Source organism: Octopus bimaculoides, chromosome 6 (assembly GCF_046866305.1).
Source record: "Octopus bimaculoides isolate indiv1 chromosome 6, ASM4686630v1, whole genome shotgun sequence".
Lineage (NCBI taxonomy): Eukaryota > Metazoa > Mollusca > Cephalopoda > Octopoda > Octopodidae > Octopus > Octopus bimaculoides.
In genome coordinates, this window is record NC_142933.1 from 80,943,479 (window position 1) to 80,960,928 (window position 17,450).

General features: G+C 34.8%; 1 protein-coding gene and 1 pseudogene across 4 annotated transcripts in view; one reads left to right on the plus strand and one right to left on the minus strand.

Annotated features, from left to right (window-relative positions):
- The window catches only part of LOC106881634 (ras-related protein Rab-7a), a 49,845-nt gene that overhangs the window by 24,978 nt on the left and 7,417 nt on the right, over positions 1-17,450 (plus strand). For all 4 annotated transcript variants that reach the window (XM_089354144.1, XM_089354143.1, XM_089354145.1 and 1 more), the window contains exon 3: positions 10,761-10,887. In XM_089354144.1, the coding sequence (XP_089210270.1) occupies positions 10,761-10,887 (127 nt within the window). The remainder of the gene's footprint in view (positions 1-10,760; positions 10,888-17,450) is intronic.
- LOC149135285 (uncharacterized) lies at positions 1,630-2,680 on the minus strand (annotated as a pseudogene).

The following is a 17,450-nucleotide window of genomic DNA, read 5'->3' on the forward strand; positions in this document are numbered from 1 at the left end:
TATATATTTATATATATTTATATATATATGTTTATTATATATATATATATATATATATATATGTTTATTTATATATATATGTTATATATATTTATATATATATGTTTATTTATATATATATGTTTATATATATTTATATATATATGTTTATTTATATATATATATATATATTTAAATATTTATATATATATGTTTATATATATTTATATATATGTTTATTTATATATATATGTTTATATATATTTATATATATATGTTTATTTATATATATATGTTTATTTATATATATATGTTTATTTATATATATATGTTTATATATATTTATATATATGTTTATATATATTTATATATATGTTTATTTATATATATATTTATTTATATATTTATATATATATATTTATTTATATATTTATATATATATATTTATTTATATATTTATATATATATATATATTTATTTATATATTTATATGGTATGTATGTATAGAAAATGTTGGATATTCAGTTGTGAAGAGTTAATGTATTTAGTTTTGGCTAGTCAACTCATCTGTCTTGAGTGTCCTTTTTTAATCTTGGGATTAAATAGAAGTAGAAATGGATTATGTCTCCATCAGGCCCATCATCATTTAATCTTCACTTTTCCATTCTTGCAGGGGTCAAGCAGAATCTGCTGAGGCAATTTTTTTATGACCAGATGCCAACCCTCTCTTGTTTCAAAGCAAGGTAATATTTCTCTGTGGAAGATGGGAAATGAATAGCATCACTTCCATGACAGTGATGCTCATTTACAATTATCACATGTCAAGGCAAGGGTACACACACACGGACTTCTTTCAGTTGCCTTCAAACTAAATCATAGCACTTTGATCAGCCCATGGCTATAGTAGAGACATGCCCAAGATGCTGTGTAATGGTACTGAACCCAAGGCCACATTGTTGGGAAGCAAGGTTTTCAACCACATAAACAACACCTATACTTATTGCCCATTTTGTATATGTATATGGATTATACATATTGTCTAATCCAAAAAGGGATGCAGTGTCTTCCAGTTCAAATACATTAACTTGTTGAGATGCCTGCAACTTAAAATTTCTGGCCTCTAGTTTTGTACTTTTCTTGTCTACGTGTTGGAAAGAAGACTAGTGGCTGGTGTCTCTTAAGTTACTTTTGCACGGTCCAATATATATATTTTTTTTTTTGTTCCCTATTTGACTGAATAAAGGTGACCTCAGTTTTGTAGATGACTTCAACAGTTTCTTGTTGCCAACTGTCACCTGTTTCCAAGATTAGTTAATATTTTCCCATGGCCAAACATCTTGCTGAATACTGGAAATGAACGACAGATTGTATGACAATGACACTCATTTACAACTATCATGCAGTGTCAAAACTCCAGACACAAATACACATGCATGCATAAACACAAATTGTGTGTGTATATGTATGTATATATATATATACACACACACACACACACACACACACACACACACACACACACACACATACAGGGTGTTCCAGAAGTCTTGGGCACATTTTGACATTAAATATCTCGAAAACCATCAAGGACATAAAAGCGCATCAGATATATTCTGAAAACCTACAATTTCAAGTTTTTTTATCGAGTGTTCAAAGATGTTCAATGTGAGCACCGTTGGTCACATGGCACACATCAAGCCGATAGTCCAATTCTTGCCAAACGTGTTCCAGCATTGCGTTGTTGATGGTTGCAACAGCTTTTGTTATTCGGGCCTTCAGTTCATCCACGTCTTTTGGAAGGGTAGGCACATAGACCAGTCCTTTCACAAACCCCCACAAAAAGAAATCGCAGGGTGTGAGATCTGGAGACCTGGGAGGCCAGGGCATGAGAATGCGATCATCTCGCCCAGACCATCCAATCGATCTGTCTGGCAGTGTTGTGTTCAGATACTGTCTAACCCTGAGGCTCCAGTGCGGTGGTGCCCATCCTGTTGGAAAATGAAGTCATCAGACTCTTCCTCACTCTAACTTATCCATTAACCAGTTTTCCAGCATGTCGAGGTATGTGTCACCATTGACTGTTGCTCCTTTGAAGAAGAATGATCTGTAGACAGCTTTCTTGGACATGGTACAAAACACGTTCACCTTTGGGGAATCTCGCTGATGCTCAAGAAGTTCATGTGGGTTTTCAGTACCCCATATCTGAGTGTTATGCTTGTTAACTTTGCCATTTACGTGGAAGGTCGCCTCATTGCTAAAAACAAGCTGGTCATCAAATCCGTCATCTTCCAACTTGCATTGCAATGCAAAAGCCACAATGAGCTGGTTTATCAGTGTCCTGCAACTGTTGGACTAACTGTAGCTTGTAAGGTGTCATCTGCAGTTGTCTTTTTAAGATATGCCAAACAGTTGTAGGAAGCTGAAGCTTCCTACTGGCTCTTCTGATCGATTTATGGGGAATCTGCTTGAAGGCAATTCAAACTTGCTCAACTGTATCATCTGAAGTTGAGGGGCGTCCCGTTCTCTTAGCTGGGCACAAACACCCATCCTTCATGAATTTACCATGCCATCTCAATATGGACTTCCTTTCTGGTGCCTCTTTTCAGAATTTTGTGCGTAATGCATGTTGAACAAGTGTCCATGATTCAGTTTTTGCAAATTCAAGGTCGCAAAATGCCTTTTCTTGTTGAGTGAACGCCATTACTGGATCTGAAGAAATATGTAAAAAAAACTTAATGAATTTAGCTTTAAAATGGTACCAGTTTCATCTTACTACGAATCATAGTCCAGCAGAAATGAGGATTTGAAATGTGCCCAAGACTTCTGGAACACCCTGTATATACTCACACACATACACACTCTCTCTCTCACTTTCATACACAGTCTACCAAGTCTACTGACAGAGCTTTGGTTAACTTTTAGCTGAATTCAGAATCATGTAGTTGGGAAGCAAACTTCTTACCACACAGTCCCATGTCTGTACCTAATATATATATATATACTTTTGTTATTTACACCACCTGTCCTCGTCTGTTATTTTTTGTATATTCTCCTATATATATATATATATATATATATATGTGTGCGTGCGTGTGTGTGTGTGTGTTGGAAGATCACTGAAAGTACTACTGGACGTTTAGCTAGGGCTTTCTTAGAGGAAGGTATTTAAATCTGAGCTAAATATCTCAAAGTGGGCACACAATCTTGAGCAGTAGCTGCAGTTGTTGCGCTACATTGAATCCACAGAGAGCAAACATGTGAAACTTCACACATACCAATGAATAGGACCAGAAGTGTGAATGAACAGCCAGTGTTTATACCTGTAACAAGGGTGCTGCTGGTATTGGATTTACAGAATGTATTTCTATGTTTCCACACAGTATTATTAGATAGCCATTAATCCAAGCCATCCGGATACTTTAGTAATGACAGTAATAATTCTTTCATTATGTGCACCATGTGGTAGAGCAGACAAGCATCAATTTAGTCAACATTCTTAAAGTTTGACCTTTCAACCATGACTATTACCACATAGCAAGATAGCTGGTTTGATGATGTCAGATTATACATCACTTCACTTATTAGGCAAAGCTGCACGTTTTTTTTTTTTTTTTTTTTTTTTTTTTTTTTTGTGGTACCCTGGCTGCAGTTGTGACCTTTATTTTGAACCCATTGGCTTCAAGGACATCACTATCAGAGGGAAGTCCTTGAAGATCTTTAGGCTGGATAACAGATTGAAAATTCTTCTGCAGAAGACCTTTTTAAACACTGAGGGGTAGTGACAGTATCGTCCGTTAATGTGAGTTTCTCGTGTTACTTTCCTGAAAGGTTTAATGAGAAACTAGCTTAAGGGTCAGATTAGTCTTCCAGATAGCAACAGAATAGCTGGCATTCCTAGTAATTTGTGATATTTACCTTGTGAAATATTTTTACAAATTTGCTAGATGAGACCTGAGCTACTAGGAGACAAGTTAAGAGCAGTAATGTAACCTACTTAGGTGAAGTGTTTTCTAGAGGCCTAATGTTATAGGTGAGTTTGGAGAAAGTTTCATCTGCAGATATATCTACACTCAGGTCAAAAATAGACTTGGTATTTTGAATTTCTTCTTTGATTTAGACAGGAAAACATGTCGAGTGTTTTCTATTTATAATGAAGAACAAGTAATTTTGGGTAATATAAGGACATTATTTACTCAGTTATATGTGGCAGTTAAGTCTTGGAGTATATAGATATTTTTGACATTTCTAGCATTGCTTCCATGTCACCAGAGCAGTTGTTAAGCAAGGTTGATAGTGTATTTTCATTTCTATCCATGAACATAATGAAGAATTAAATGTTTAAGTACAATGTTTTGTGGTATTGCACAAAGTACTGTTAATTATAAATGAAAATAACAAATACATGTGTATGTATGTATGTGTGTGTATGTATATATATATATGTATGTATGTATATATATATATATATATAATGTGAATGACCTATCCCCTCTCAAAATTCTTTGTCTTGGTGACCCTGCTGGTGCTGGTGCCACATAAAAACATAGTCCACAGTGAAGTTGTTGGCATTTAGAAGGCATCCAGCTGTAAAAACTATGCCAAAACGGACACAGTAGCATAGTGTAGTCTTCTACCTGGCCATCTCCTGTCAAACTGTCCAACCCATGCCAGCATAGAAGACACGTTAAATGATGTTGTAGATTTTAATTCCTGGCTGTTACTTGTTTACAGTTTCTACAAGAAGCTAAGTTTTGGCAGCTAGAAGGCCAGGGTAAGCAATGCCCAATGAGTTAAACCCTTCAGCATTTAAATTGGCCATATCCATCCTAAATATTCTACCTATTTTTAATGTTCAGTCTGGTCATAGCTGGCCTCTCACACCTACCTTACAATGCTATTCTAAAAATAAACAATTGCTTCACTGGAGTTTTGAAGCTACAAGATAATGCATGATTAATTCAAAACAAAGTGAATAAACATACATTACATTTGGTAATCTGAATGCTAAAGAGATAATGAAAGACAAAACCAATCAGGTCAATCCTCTCCTTTGGTTGGTAAACATATGTGGATTACTCTTGAAGTCTATTTTCACTCCATGATCAAATATTTATTAAACATTGTGTGTGACTTCTGTATTCACTCATTTGTTTTACATTCATTTTGGTAAATAAATGTATTATTGAGGCATCGTTTTATAGCCAGATGCTTTCTGTTGCTAACCCTTGTTTTTTTTTTCTCTATTCTCATTCCACATATCTCCAAAGGCAGAAGGCATTATGCAGTTTGCAAAGCTCACATCTCTAGTATTTCCTATTTTATCCTGGTTTTTACATCTTGATACCCTTTCTACCACCTCTGACTTTACAGAGCATAAATTGAAAATATTTTACACTCATATAACTAAAGCACAATATGTAAATTTGGGGAATTATTCAATCAATAAACAATTAGAACTTGGTTTTAGATTCTCTGTTAATCTCGGGCTTTAAACATAAAGACCAGCAATCTCAACAAATAATCAAGATGTGAGAGAATGACAATTTTTTGACACAATTCACTATGCACTAGGAATATAAATAGAAAAGACAGGCTGAGGATTGGTGTGGGAATATTTTGTTTACATACACAAAATTTATATCCTGTTTATATATACTTGAATGCACACATGTATGCATTAGTATTAACAAATGGGAGACAAAACATTCAATGTCACTGCAGTGTGTGTTTGATCCAGTAGTCTGTTATTTTGGTATTTCCCGATTGTGCAGATTATTGCTCAGACAAGTAAAACCCAGATAAGGAAAACTAGTCACTGTAATGATAAATGGAAGAAAATATACAATTGGCTGGACAAAGGGAAACTGGTGGTGGGGCTTATAACTTGGTGATAGTCTAACACACACACGCATGCACACACAGTTGTTTGGCAATGAGTTTGCAAAAAATGCACAGGAAGATAAAGGAAAATGAAGTGATAGCTATTCATTGAGATTAAAATTACTGCTAGTTAATAAGGTGAAGAAATGTACCATAGTAAACTAATGGAGAGACAAGGATAAATGGAAGGCGGGATTGCCATTCTAAAGTCAGAACAGATCCTGAAGGATCTGTGGAGTAACATTGCTCAACAGAACATAGAGCTTGGAGATGAGGAAGCCACTCCAGGTCAAGCCATAACTTCTGCACGTTGAGAGATCAGAGTTCTGTTGCTACAGACATGTGATTAAAACATCATAGAGAATAATAAGACAGATTCTTCAAACCAAGCCAACCAGCAGGAGAGCTAAGAGTAGATAAGAATGAGATGGTTGGATAATATCCTTAGTCTTAGTTGGTCATGCTTGGGGACCCAGCCAGAAAATATGACAGTTGATTCTGATAGGACCCTATGGAGCAATTGCCTGAGGATTCTACCACCTTGACCCCCTCAAGAATAGTGGGTAGAAAATATAGACACACACACACGCACGCACGCACGCATGCATGCACGTGATGACTTTTGAGGTTAGTCATGCAATAAATACTTATTGAGCTGAATCATTTTTGCAATTATTTCATAAAGAGAAACCATTTAGTTTCATAGCATGGTTATGAGAATTGCTGTTTAATGTCTAAAATAATAATCGAAAAAGACAACATACAAAATGTTATTCATTTGCTTCATTTATAAATTAATTCAGTTCTTCAATCTTTCAGGGCAAGTATATTTATTATATTCTCTGAGAAATCTGCTTTAATTAGTTTGAGTAAATCTTTTTCAATTGACATAAGAGCTAACCCATAAACTCTTTTTTTCTCCTGTTCTATTTTTGTTGGTAAACTTTCTCTTCAATACAGAAAAGATGCTCTACAGTGTAGACAAAATATTTTTATGAAAGACTAAATTGCTTCTGTTTTTAGATTTAGTGCTTTTCTATTTGAGGTCAGTTTCAATTCAACCATCAGATCAGCTGATTGTTAAGCAACATCATTTACAAAGATGACAACATTGATAGAGGTATTGACAGATAAGAGAGGAGGACAGAAAGAAAACTACATTTTCAAAATTGCATGACTTTCAAACATTTTTTCAACAGGATGAAAAGGGAGATTAGAAAGGTCTTCTATTGCATCTGAGAGTTTTAGGTATTCATTGAAAATTGAACAAGGTAATTTGTTCAAAAGATTTTGACAAATTTTCAGTGTTAAAATTTTTAAATCCCTTTAGGGCATGCAGTGCAGTCTTAAGATCTTGTGGATATTACTGCGGCTGATATTTTGTTTTTTGTACTAACTCTGATTTTTGAAGTAATCAGATTAAGGTATATCCTTGCAAAACATCTGATCATTAATGAAAGACATATAAGGATATATTAAATAAACATACCAACATGCTTCTTCTATATGTACCCTATGTTCTGAATTAAAAGAACTAAATTATTTTTCAAAATTTGATTTCTCCTAACAAATGCATCTTTCAAAATATAAAGGAACATGTAAATATTGCTTATGTTGTGCCCTATATACTGCACCACACAAATGTGTTTATACATTTATATATCTATAATTGTGTATTTGTGTGTGTGCATGGGTGGGCTTTTTTTTTTCATTTTTAAAATCTTTTTAGTCAGTAGGGAAGGCAGTACCCATGGCCAGTGACAGGGGTGTCAAGAATATGGGGAGAGGGAGCCAGCAAGGAAAATATCCTCAATCAGGAAACTTGGCCTGGATGCATACCACAGTGAACTGTACTAAAGGTATTCAGGCTATTAGGTGGTGGTGGGTACTAGGCCATGTAGCGAGTTAAATCTACTACCCATATAGGTCATAGTGGGATTTGAGTTCAGAATGCAAAGAAACAGAATACTGCAGGATATCCAGTCCAGCATTTTTATATTTCTACCAATCCACCACCTTGGGCTGCTATTTTTTTAGCAACCTAGAAAAGATGGGAAGTTGACTTCAGCAGCATTTAAACTCAGGGTGCAGTAAATTGAAGCAAATACTGCAGTGTTCTGTTCACTCAGACAACTGTCAATCTGCTACCATGTATGTGTGTGTGTGTGTGTGTGTGTGAGAGAGAGAAAGAGGTTGCTTGAGTGTTCTAGTGATAACATGTAACCCAGTACAACCTGTTGCATTATCAGATCATTGGAGATTAAACTGGTAAGACATGGCTGTGTGGTTAAGAAGCTTGCCTCAAGTGCTACTGTTATACAGGCAAACAAAACTTTGCTTAGCAGAAATGTAGTAGGAAACACTTGCCCAAGGTGCTGCACAGTGAGACTAGACCCGGAGTTATGTGATTGGGTAGTGCACTTTTTATATACTTAGTCTGGGGAAAATGAATACAAAATATTTTATAAAATATTTACAAATTCTTTTATGATTATATTTTTGCTTTCTAGTTTACTCAGAATGTTGTTAAATTGTGGTTTCTGTTGTAATTGTTTAGACTCAAATTGCCTGATCAAGCAACCCTATGATCAAAGGCATTGTACTCCTGCCCTTTTCCTTTCAAAGTGGTAGGGTGTGATTTGAGGAAGTTTCGCCTGCCATTTCTAGCTGGCTTAGCAACTAGATGCTCCTGCTTTCAGCACTATAGAGTTGGATCTGAATTTTGACTAGCTATTTGGTATTGAATTGCTAGTTATGTGAGTTTAGTTACTCTTATATACAATTGATAAGGAGTTCTCTCTCATCTAAAACAATGTTAATTTTAACTTTTTACATTCTATTTACTGAAACATAGTGTTATTTGGAAGCCTATTGTTTCCAACTTGCAAAGCCATTTGACTTGTGCTAAACAGTATCCAAGAAGCAGAAGAAATGGTATTCAAGATACATGGCCCTGAGCTATACATATTTAGACATAGAGGCTATGAATACAGGTTTTTGAACGTACTTGGAAACTTAAGCATTTGAAATAGGTAGCAGGTTAAAGAAAACAAGATCAAAATTGATATGTGTGCTGCAATAATAATAGTTATACAAAATGATTGAGAGATGAGGAACATATCTAGTGTTATCTGAAATATTTAATGAAGTACAAAGCTTATGAAAAATTCATAATGAAGTGTTAAATTTTCTGTACTTTCATCATTCATTTTATCAGTTTTAATTTCTGCTTAAAATAGCATACCTGTATGGAATTACTTCATTCCTGTGACTTAACAAATTAAAATTTAATATTCCTACTCAAAAGAGAGTGGTGGAACTGGTCTAGACAAAGTGCTTAACTAGGTACTTTAGTGCATCTTGTTTATTGCATTGAAGTTCTAACTTCATATTAGGCTTTGGTTGACTTTGCTTTCATGCTGCTTGTAGGTTTGTTCAATCAGCAATAAACATCTTCTACAAAAAGGCCTTGTATCTAGTGAAAAGAAAGTGGGTAATTTTTTTATTTACCTTTGTCTGTAAAACAGACCTTGTGCTTTATGAAATCAAGATCCTTACCCCCATCAGAGTTCTTAATCCTTCTGCTATTATAACTAGATAACATTGTCTCAAAATATCAACTTTCCTTTAAAGAGGAGTGGTAATAAGTGAATTGGTTTCTATTGAGATGGGTCATTTCAGTTATTTAAGTGAAAGTAAATTTCATGAGAGCCTTTTCAGCAACTTGAAATTACCATCAAAAAGTGGGTGCTAACATACTTAAGGTAGAGGGCCAAGAAACTTAATCAAAATTACAATATTGAAAGCTGGTATAGTTGTAGATTTAAAGTATGCCAAGCAAGGCTTGGGTATAATTTGAAATAGTAATTATATATGAATTCAGGTGGCTGCCTTTCTCTTGGATAACATCAGTGGCATGGAGAGGGGAGGCTGGTATGCATGGGTGGCTGCTGGTCTTCCATAAACAACCTTGCCCGGACTTGTGCCTCGGAGGGTAACTTTCTAGATGCAATCCCATGGTCAGTCATGACTGAAGGAGGTCTCAGCAGTCTTGTAGAATAATTTTGTGGCTTAACTGTTGATTGAGAGTTATTGTTGGCAATGGAACAGTTACAATTTTAGAACCTTTTTGGTTTATTTTGTCCAGATTATTTTAGTGTCCTATAAAATTCTATTGTTTATAAATAACCAGAAATTCCTTGCCACTGTTCTAAGCTTGACAATAAGAAAGGAAAATTAATCTATTGGCAAAATTTCTTTTACTGACTATCTTTGGATCCTAGCCCATGCTTTTTGTTTTTATTTTTACTGTAGCTTCTATTAATCCAAATCACAACTCTTGTAAATTATTCATTCCACATTCTATTTACATAATCTATTTTTGTTTCTTTTAGTGCCCTCTTTATTTTCTATGGCTCATGAAAAAAAGTAGCAAGTCTTTTCTTTAATTAAGGAGCTTATAAATCATAAGTGTATACACATACACCTAAATAATGCCTAATATATCAACTCCAATATAGAAAGCCTAAACAATATCATACAACTCTTATCACCATAGAATTGATGACTTGCAGTACTCAAGAATTTAAAGTTATCAGGGTACTTTGATATCTGAAAGTAAATAGTTTTTAATCTGCAACAAAATGGTTATGTTTTAGATATATTTTGTCATTTCAGTTGATTTTTTTTTTATCAACAAAGTCCCCCTAATTTGTAATCAGTTCAAGTGCCAATTCACAAAACTCACAGCACTTGAGTCACTTTATAACTTAGCCAATTAACAGAAATATATATCTTACATGTATATCAATTCAAAAGAATCATTTTTTTAAAAAATGTTTTTTTAAGTAATTTTGGTTTCATAACTATTTTGAGATGGCATTTTTCTTTTTCTTTTATAGTGTTGGAAAGACTTCTTTGATGAATCAATATGTGAATAAAAAATTCAGCAACCAATACAAAGCTACAATAGGAGCTGATTTCCTAACAAAAGAAGTAATGGTGGAAGACAGGCTTGTCACAATGCAGGTAACACTCTTTTTTTTCAGTTTTTAAGTTCATTTTTCACTCAAGATTGTTGTATGTACTGTTACTTCCTTTTATACTGTTTTGCCTGACCATGGTTAAATATCTGAAAATATTATTTCTGAATAGTGAACTTAGCTTCACCAAAGTCAACACATGTCCATACTAATGCAATTATTGTTCTTGCACTCTACAACTAATTCCTCCTGTTTATCTCTCAGCTCATCTTTATCTCATCATTCACACTATCTTACACTAACTACTCAGATGTAAAGTGAGGTGGAGTTTTCAGCTTTTGTTCAGACCAATCAGCTGGAGCAAGCAATTAAGTTCCTTGTTGAGGAACATAAAGCAATGACACAAGTGAAATATGAACTTTGTGCATGTGATCAGCTGCTCTTCTCAAACTTCACAGCCATTGTTTCAAATTCCTGAAATAACGACATTGGCCAAGATAAGTTCATCTGTTGTATTTGTGACACTTGATAGCGACTAAAACTTACTATTTTGTTATTTTGTATAAATCTTTTCCATCACATTCTATATCAGTTGCACCAAGGTGTTTTATATGATAGGTCAAATGAGCTGAGCAAAGATGGACAGTTTTCATCAGTTTCTTTTTTCTCCTATTTACAGACTTTGTTCACATCTTTCTCCAATGAACACTTTCTAGTAATATGACTCATTTTTTACTTTTAACATACCATTTAGAATTTTTAAAATTAGTGAATCAGTTCTATAATGATTGGGCAGAAAATAAGTGATAATGGATTTGTTTATTCAAATGTTTTTAGTATATTCACTTGTGGTCAGATTATAGCAAAAATCTGCAGTATTGCAGAAAAGATTTAGTATTTAATAATGTAAATAGTCATCTGTTCAAGTTTTTCCTAGCCTTTTTGCAGCTTTTTCACTATGAAATGTACAGATAACTTGAGATATTCTTTCAAAAATAGTATCCCAAGTATGCACGAAAATTTCAATATAAAAATTTAAATATAACAAAAAGAATAAAAACGATGATGAAGTCACAAAGTCAGCAAAATCTCCCTGGGAAGTTTTCATCTATGGGACTCTTTCATGCACAAATCCAAACTGCATCTCATCTAGGTCTACTCTGTCACAGATAAATTGTGCTATGAGTCCCTCTCTGTGGCCTTCATAGCTTGATCTAATAGTTTGATTTCTCTATAGTTGCTTCTCTCTAAGGCATTACCTTTTGCTTTTGATGCAGTTTATCTTATGTATTCTCCATGCAGCACTCTCCTAATAGTACTTCCATACATGCCACTTTCTTGTTTTCCACATTGTTGGCAAGCAAGCTTTCATTATTTGGAATACACTTCTTGCCAATGACTTACTGTCTTGCAATCCTGAACACATCATGCCACTGATCCTCATGTAGGTCATGTACACATCTCTTCCTTTACACTTCACCCTTATCTAAATATGCCTGTCGCTTAGCTACTCCTCTTATTTCTTTAATGTCCACAAGGGGCTACACACAGAGGGGACAAACGGATTAAGTCGATTATATCAACCCCAGTGCGTAACTGGTACTTATTTAATCGACCCCGAAAGGATGAAAGGCAAAGTCGACCTCGGCGGAATTTTAACTCAGAACGTAGCGGCAGATGAAATCTTGCTAAGCATTTTGCCCGGCGTGCTAACGTCTCTGCCAGCTTGCTGCTTTAGCTACTCTTCTATTCAACAATGTACCCTACTGCCACCATCCTTGGTTTTCTAAGCTGGTCTCTTAGCCTTTACTGCCCTATCAACAGTATCATTCCATCACATTATCTTTGCTCCAACCACATCTGATCTGTAGCACTAAGTGTATTATTTTGTAGAAATACCCAGTTGTTATTTATGCTACAGTTTTCTAGATCTCTCTCAGCAGTCGTATGCGTCAATTACAATTTCTCATAACCTGCTCTCAACTGTTAGATTTGTTTATCATTTCTTCCTTCTCCATCCTGTCTGCTGTTTCTGTGTCTGCCTAGCTATGACTTAAATCACTTAGCCCCTAATCTATTTTGTGTAGTGTATTCTTCAAGAAAGCTTTAGGGATTTATAATATCCCTTCTGTCCATTTTCTCATTGAGAATGTAATCTGACTTGTTTGTATGTCAATTTGGTAGATGAGGTGGTGCTTGGCTAATTTTTTTTAAAGAGTGTGTTGCAAATTGTTAGATAATTTGCATCACAGAACTCGAGGAGCCTTACACTTTCTAGATTTCTTGAACTGTATGTCCATGTATGTCACAGAAGCCATCATCATGTTGGCCAACATATCCATTGAAGTTGCTACTTACAATAATGAAGTTGTCAATTATGGTAACCTGCAAATGAATATCATAGAAGCTGTCTTATTAATCTTATGGTAGTTCTTCCTGTAAGATGTATGCTGAGATGTTGCTTTTGAGTTGTCTATACCAGGTTATGTTAAAAGTTTTTTTTTGTATCTCAAGCTTTAGTAGTTCACACAAATAACATGAAAAACGTTCATTCATCAAAATATATCCCATCAAATTTCATTGCCTGTTGCCATCATTGTGTCAGAAGTTTAATTCCATGCTTATACCATTTAGCTAGTTTAGAGGCAAAACACTCTCTGTACCTCTTTTCAACTTTGACATTGTTGAACCTCTGTCTATGCAGAATATAAGCCATAGCTTAGAAAAGGTGGTAATCTGATGGTGCAAAGTCTGGACCTCAGGTAGGGTGGGGCAGCACTTCCAGCCCTCAAATTCCTCAACCTTGTGCTTGGTTACATTGGCAGTGTGTGCTGGGGCATCATCATACTGTAGAATTACACATCAATTGACCAATGGCAGTAGCAGGCTTTCAGAGCGTCAGATACTCACTGCAGTTGTTGAGCATAATGGTTAGTATTCACAGCATGACTATCTGGGACATGCTCAAAGTGCAACACCCCTTTGAAATTCTGCTGACAGTGTACAAGTGCTCATGCTTGGCTGTTAACTATTTCAAACCAAGCCTCTCCTTCCACAATAGAAGGTCTCTCTGACTTTGGTTTATCTTCAAGGCAGGGGTTACTTTCCTTGAAGCATCTGAACTAGTTTTGTGCCAAACATTCACTACAGTTCCTGGGCCTTCCACATCATTAATTTCTTGTCACTGCTCTTGCACTCAGTCTTTTTTTTTCACAAGTAGAATAAAATGACTCTAATTTCACCACTCATTATCAAAGTTGTAAAATAAAGAATAAACAATTCAGCAACAACTGGACATTAAGTTATATCAAATTAATGATATGACATAGAGATACGAGTTGCCAGAAATCATCTGTAAAAATTTGAAAAGAACTTTTAACTGAAACTAGTAATTAGCCTCATCTTATCCTATCCTACACCCTAACTACCTCAATTTCTTTGTCTGATTCTCAGCTAAGTATGTCTACCCCAACTCTGTTCTTACTGTTCAATATCCAGAAAAATTTGTACTTACTGCTGTTTCTTGCCTGTGAGGAGTTTAGTTGAGGATCCTTTCCTGCACACATCAACTCATCTCTACTTCAGCGTCTCTACAATCTCACTAGACCTGCTTTTCATTTTATATTTGTAGTTGCCCTAAGGTTTTGGAACCAACAGGATGAGGTAGAGTATTTTTAGTAACGAAGCTGCTTAATTGTTGGTCCATTACAATCTGACAGCTTCTGTGTCTGGGGGGAATAAGAAAAGCTGGGCCATGCTTTGCCAACTGGAAGATTTACACACATGGTTACATTCCCTTTCATTAAATTTGCCATCATTTATACAATCTCTAACACTTACTACATTTGCTACTATGAGTCATTTAAATTATTAGCAAATATATAAAAATTTCTGATGTCATTAAGAATACCATTGTTATGTGTGTTTGCTATGATTTTTTGTCATCATTGTTGACATTCAAGTTCACATCACATAAGTTTTTATTTCAATTTTTCCTGCTTTATTTAACATTATTCTAAAAGAGATCAAAGGGGGGAAAAAGACTTTATAACATTCAAATGGTAGCTGGACAAGCCAACACTTGAATACATTCCAGTAAACTACTCCCTGCTCAAATGTACTGTGAGATCCCAGATCTTGACAGTAAACTACTCCCTGCTCAAATGTACTGTGAGATCCCAGATCTTGACTTTAAAGAACTACTCCAGGTGGTGCTAGTATGTTAGACATAGTTCAGTGATTGAAACCGATGTTATACACACATACATACACAAAGTATGAAGTTAATTGTGAACTTTTTTTATTTTCTTTCCTGTCATTTAGCAATCAGTCTTTGTTGTTTATCTTCTCTTGAATATATTAGCTCATTGCATACCAATGGATTAGAAATTAATTTATAAATGCAGCTTCAATAAGCATCAACTTCCTACTACTGTTTTTTTAATAAATGAATTACACTGATGAAAAATGATGTAACTTAAAAATAGGACTAATTTCTCAACCTTAGTATACAAACTTTTATCTACGTGGTAAAGCTTTTAATTATATGGGTAATGATCTAGATTATAATCATCTCCAAATAATTATACTGGCAATAGCATTTCCTTTGTATAGTTACGTGGTTCCTCTATTATAAAACCATTCAAAAGGCTCTACTCACTGGTTTCTTTGTTTAGAGTAGATCATATTTGAGTTGGAACTAGGTCACATGTCACCTACAAAGATTAGATCTTTGGACCTATTGATTAGCAAGCGGGATGAAATCTACTTTCATTATTTCCGGCTGTTTTCAGGTGTCTACCATGGCAGCAACTCCAACCTAAATATTGGATCTGATTTACAGTAGATGTGAAATCTCATGAAAGACATCTGAATGGTTGAGCAAATGAAAGTGGAATTTTGGAGGGATTTTCTAATTATGTATTTGATTTCTAAGTTTAAAATGATTGTTCCTTATTTAGTAACTAGCCATGCTCCAAAACCCACCACCAAAAAAAATGAAATTTCGGATGCCTTTCAAAACTGATATCACAAAGAACATTAGTTCATGTAGAGTTACACAATGAAGAATGCTCTATTGATCAATGCCACATTAAGAAAGGATTTTTGTCCTGAACATCAGACATTCAGAATCTGGTAATTGTTTTTTAATTGAGAAAAAAAAAATTGTGCAATATATATGGTTTAACCTATTAAGATGAAAGGAGATATTTCTTTATGCAGATTGCATAATGTATTAAATAATTTCAACTAATTTAACATATATAATCATTTAAGATCTGTTTTCCATGTTGGCATGGGTTGGATGGCTTGACAGGAACTGTCAAGGCCAGGGGCCAACCAACTCCCATTGCCTGTTTTGGTTTGGTTTCTATGGTTGGGTGCCCTTCCTAATTTGGACTGGGTGTTTTTTACATGGCACCATCACCAGTGCTTTTTATGTGGCACCTTGGTTTTAGGATCTAAATTCTGTTGTGGGTGGGTCTTCAGTACAGTGATGCACCACATATCTTGGTCCTCTGTCGTCTCCTTCATAAGGTTCATCATTTTGAGATCAGCCTTCAATACTTCATCCCATATCTTCCTGAGTCCCTCTTCTAATATATATATGTGTGTGTTTTTATAAATAAATAGATGCAGGCATCACTTAACGGTTAAAATGTTCTCTTAACTGCATGGCTTCAAGTTTGATCCCTCTTTGAGTTCATGGGCAAGTGTCTGATACTACAGTCCTGGGTCAACCAATGCCTTGTGAATGAAACCATAGAAAATGGAAAGAAGCCTGTCATTTGTGTATATTTGTGTCTCTGTTTGGCCCATAATTTTACAGTTCAGCAAATTAGAGTTAATAAAATAAGTAGCAAACTTAAAGTACTGGGAGCAACTAAAGTCATGGTGATGCTCCAGCATGGCAGCAGTCCAATGATGGATATCAGTAAAAGAATATATATTAAATGTTATATTGACCAGATGGTCATAGAACACTTTTGTATTTTTACCTATTATAAGGGGTTATTGAAACAAAATTTTAAGAAGTATATGTGCATGCAGAAGCAAATATGTATAAACAGAAAGTACTTTTCATTATTTTGCATGTCATAGTAAACAATCTTAAGTGATGCAATCTGTGATGTGAACAACATATAATTTTGTCCACACCATTATCATAGAAAATTATTATTATAGTGATTTAATTTCTTCATTGGATAGTTATCTTGGACAATCAATATAACTTCACTATTCAATAACTTCACCCTTACTCCTGTTATGGACCATCTTTCACTCACACTCTCTCTTCTATTCATCTCCTTATTCCTTGAGGACACACTTCTTTACCATCATCTCTTTCCAGCACCACTCCAATTACTCTCACCCACCCTTCTACAATGTGAGGTAGCCATGCATCTTCTCTTCACCAAAAAATCTATTCCTGTCTCTTCTTTCATGCCTTAACATATCACCACTTTGCAAAAACCTGTTCTTCTATACTATACTTCCACTTAGGTAAGGGATTTCTTTAGTTTTGTGGGTGACATGATGACCTCACAAGTGCTGGTGCCACAAAAAAAAAAAGAAAAAAAGCATCGGTACACTTTGTAATATGGTTGG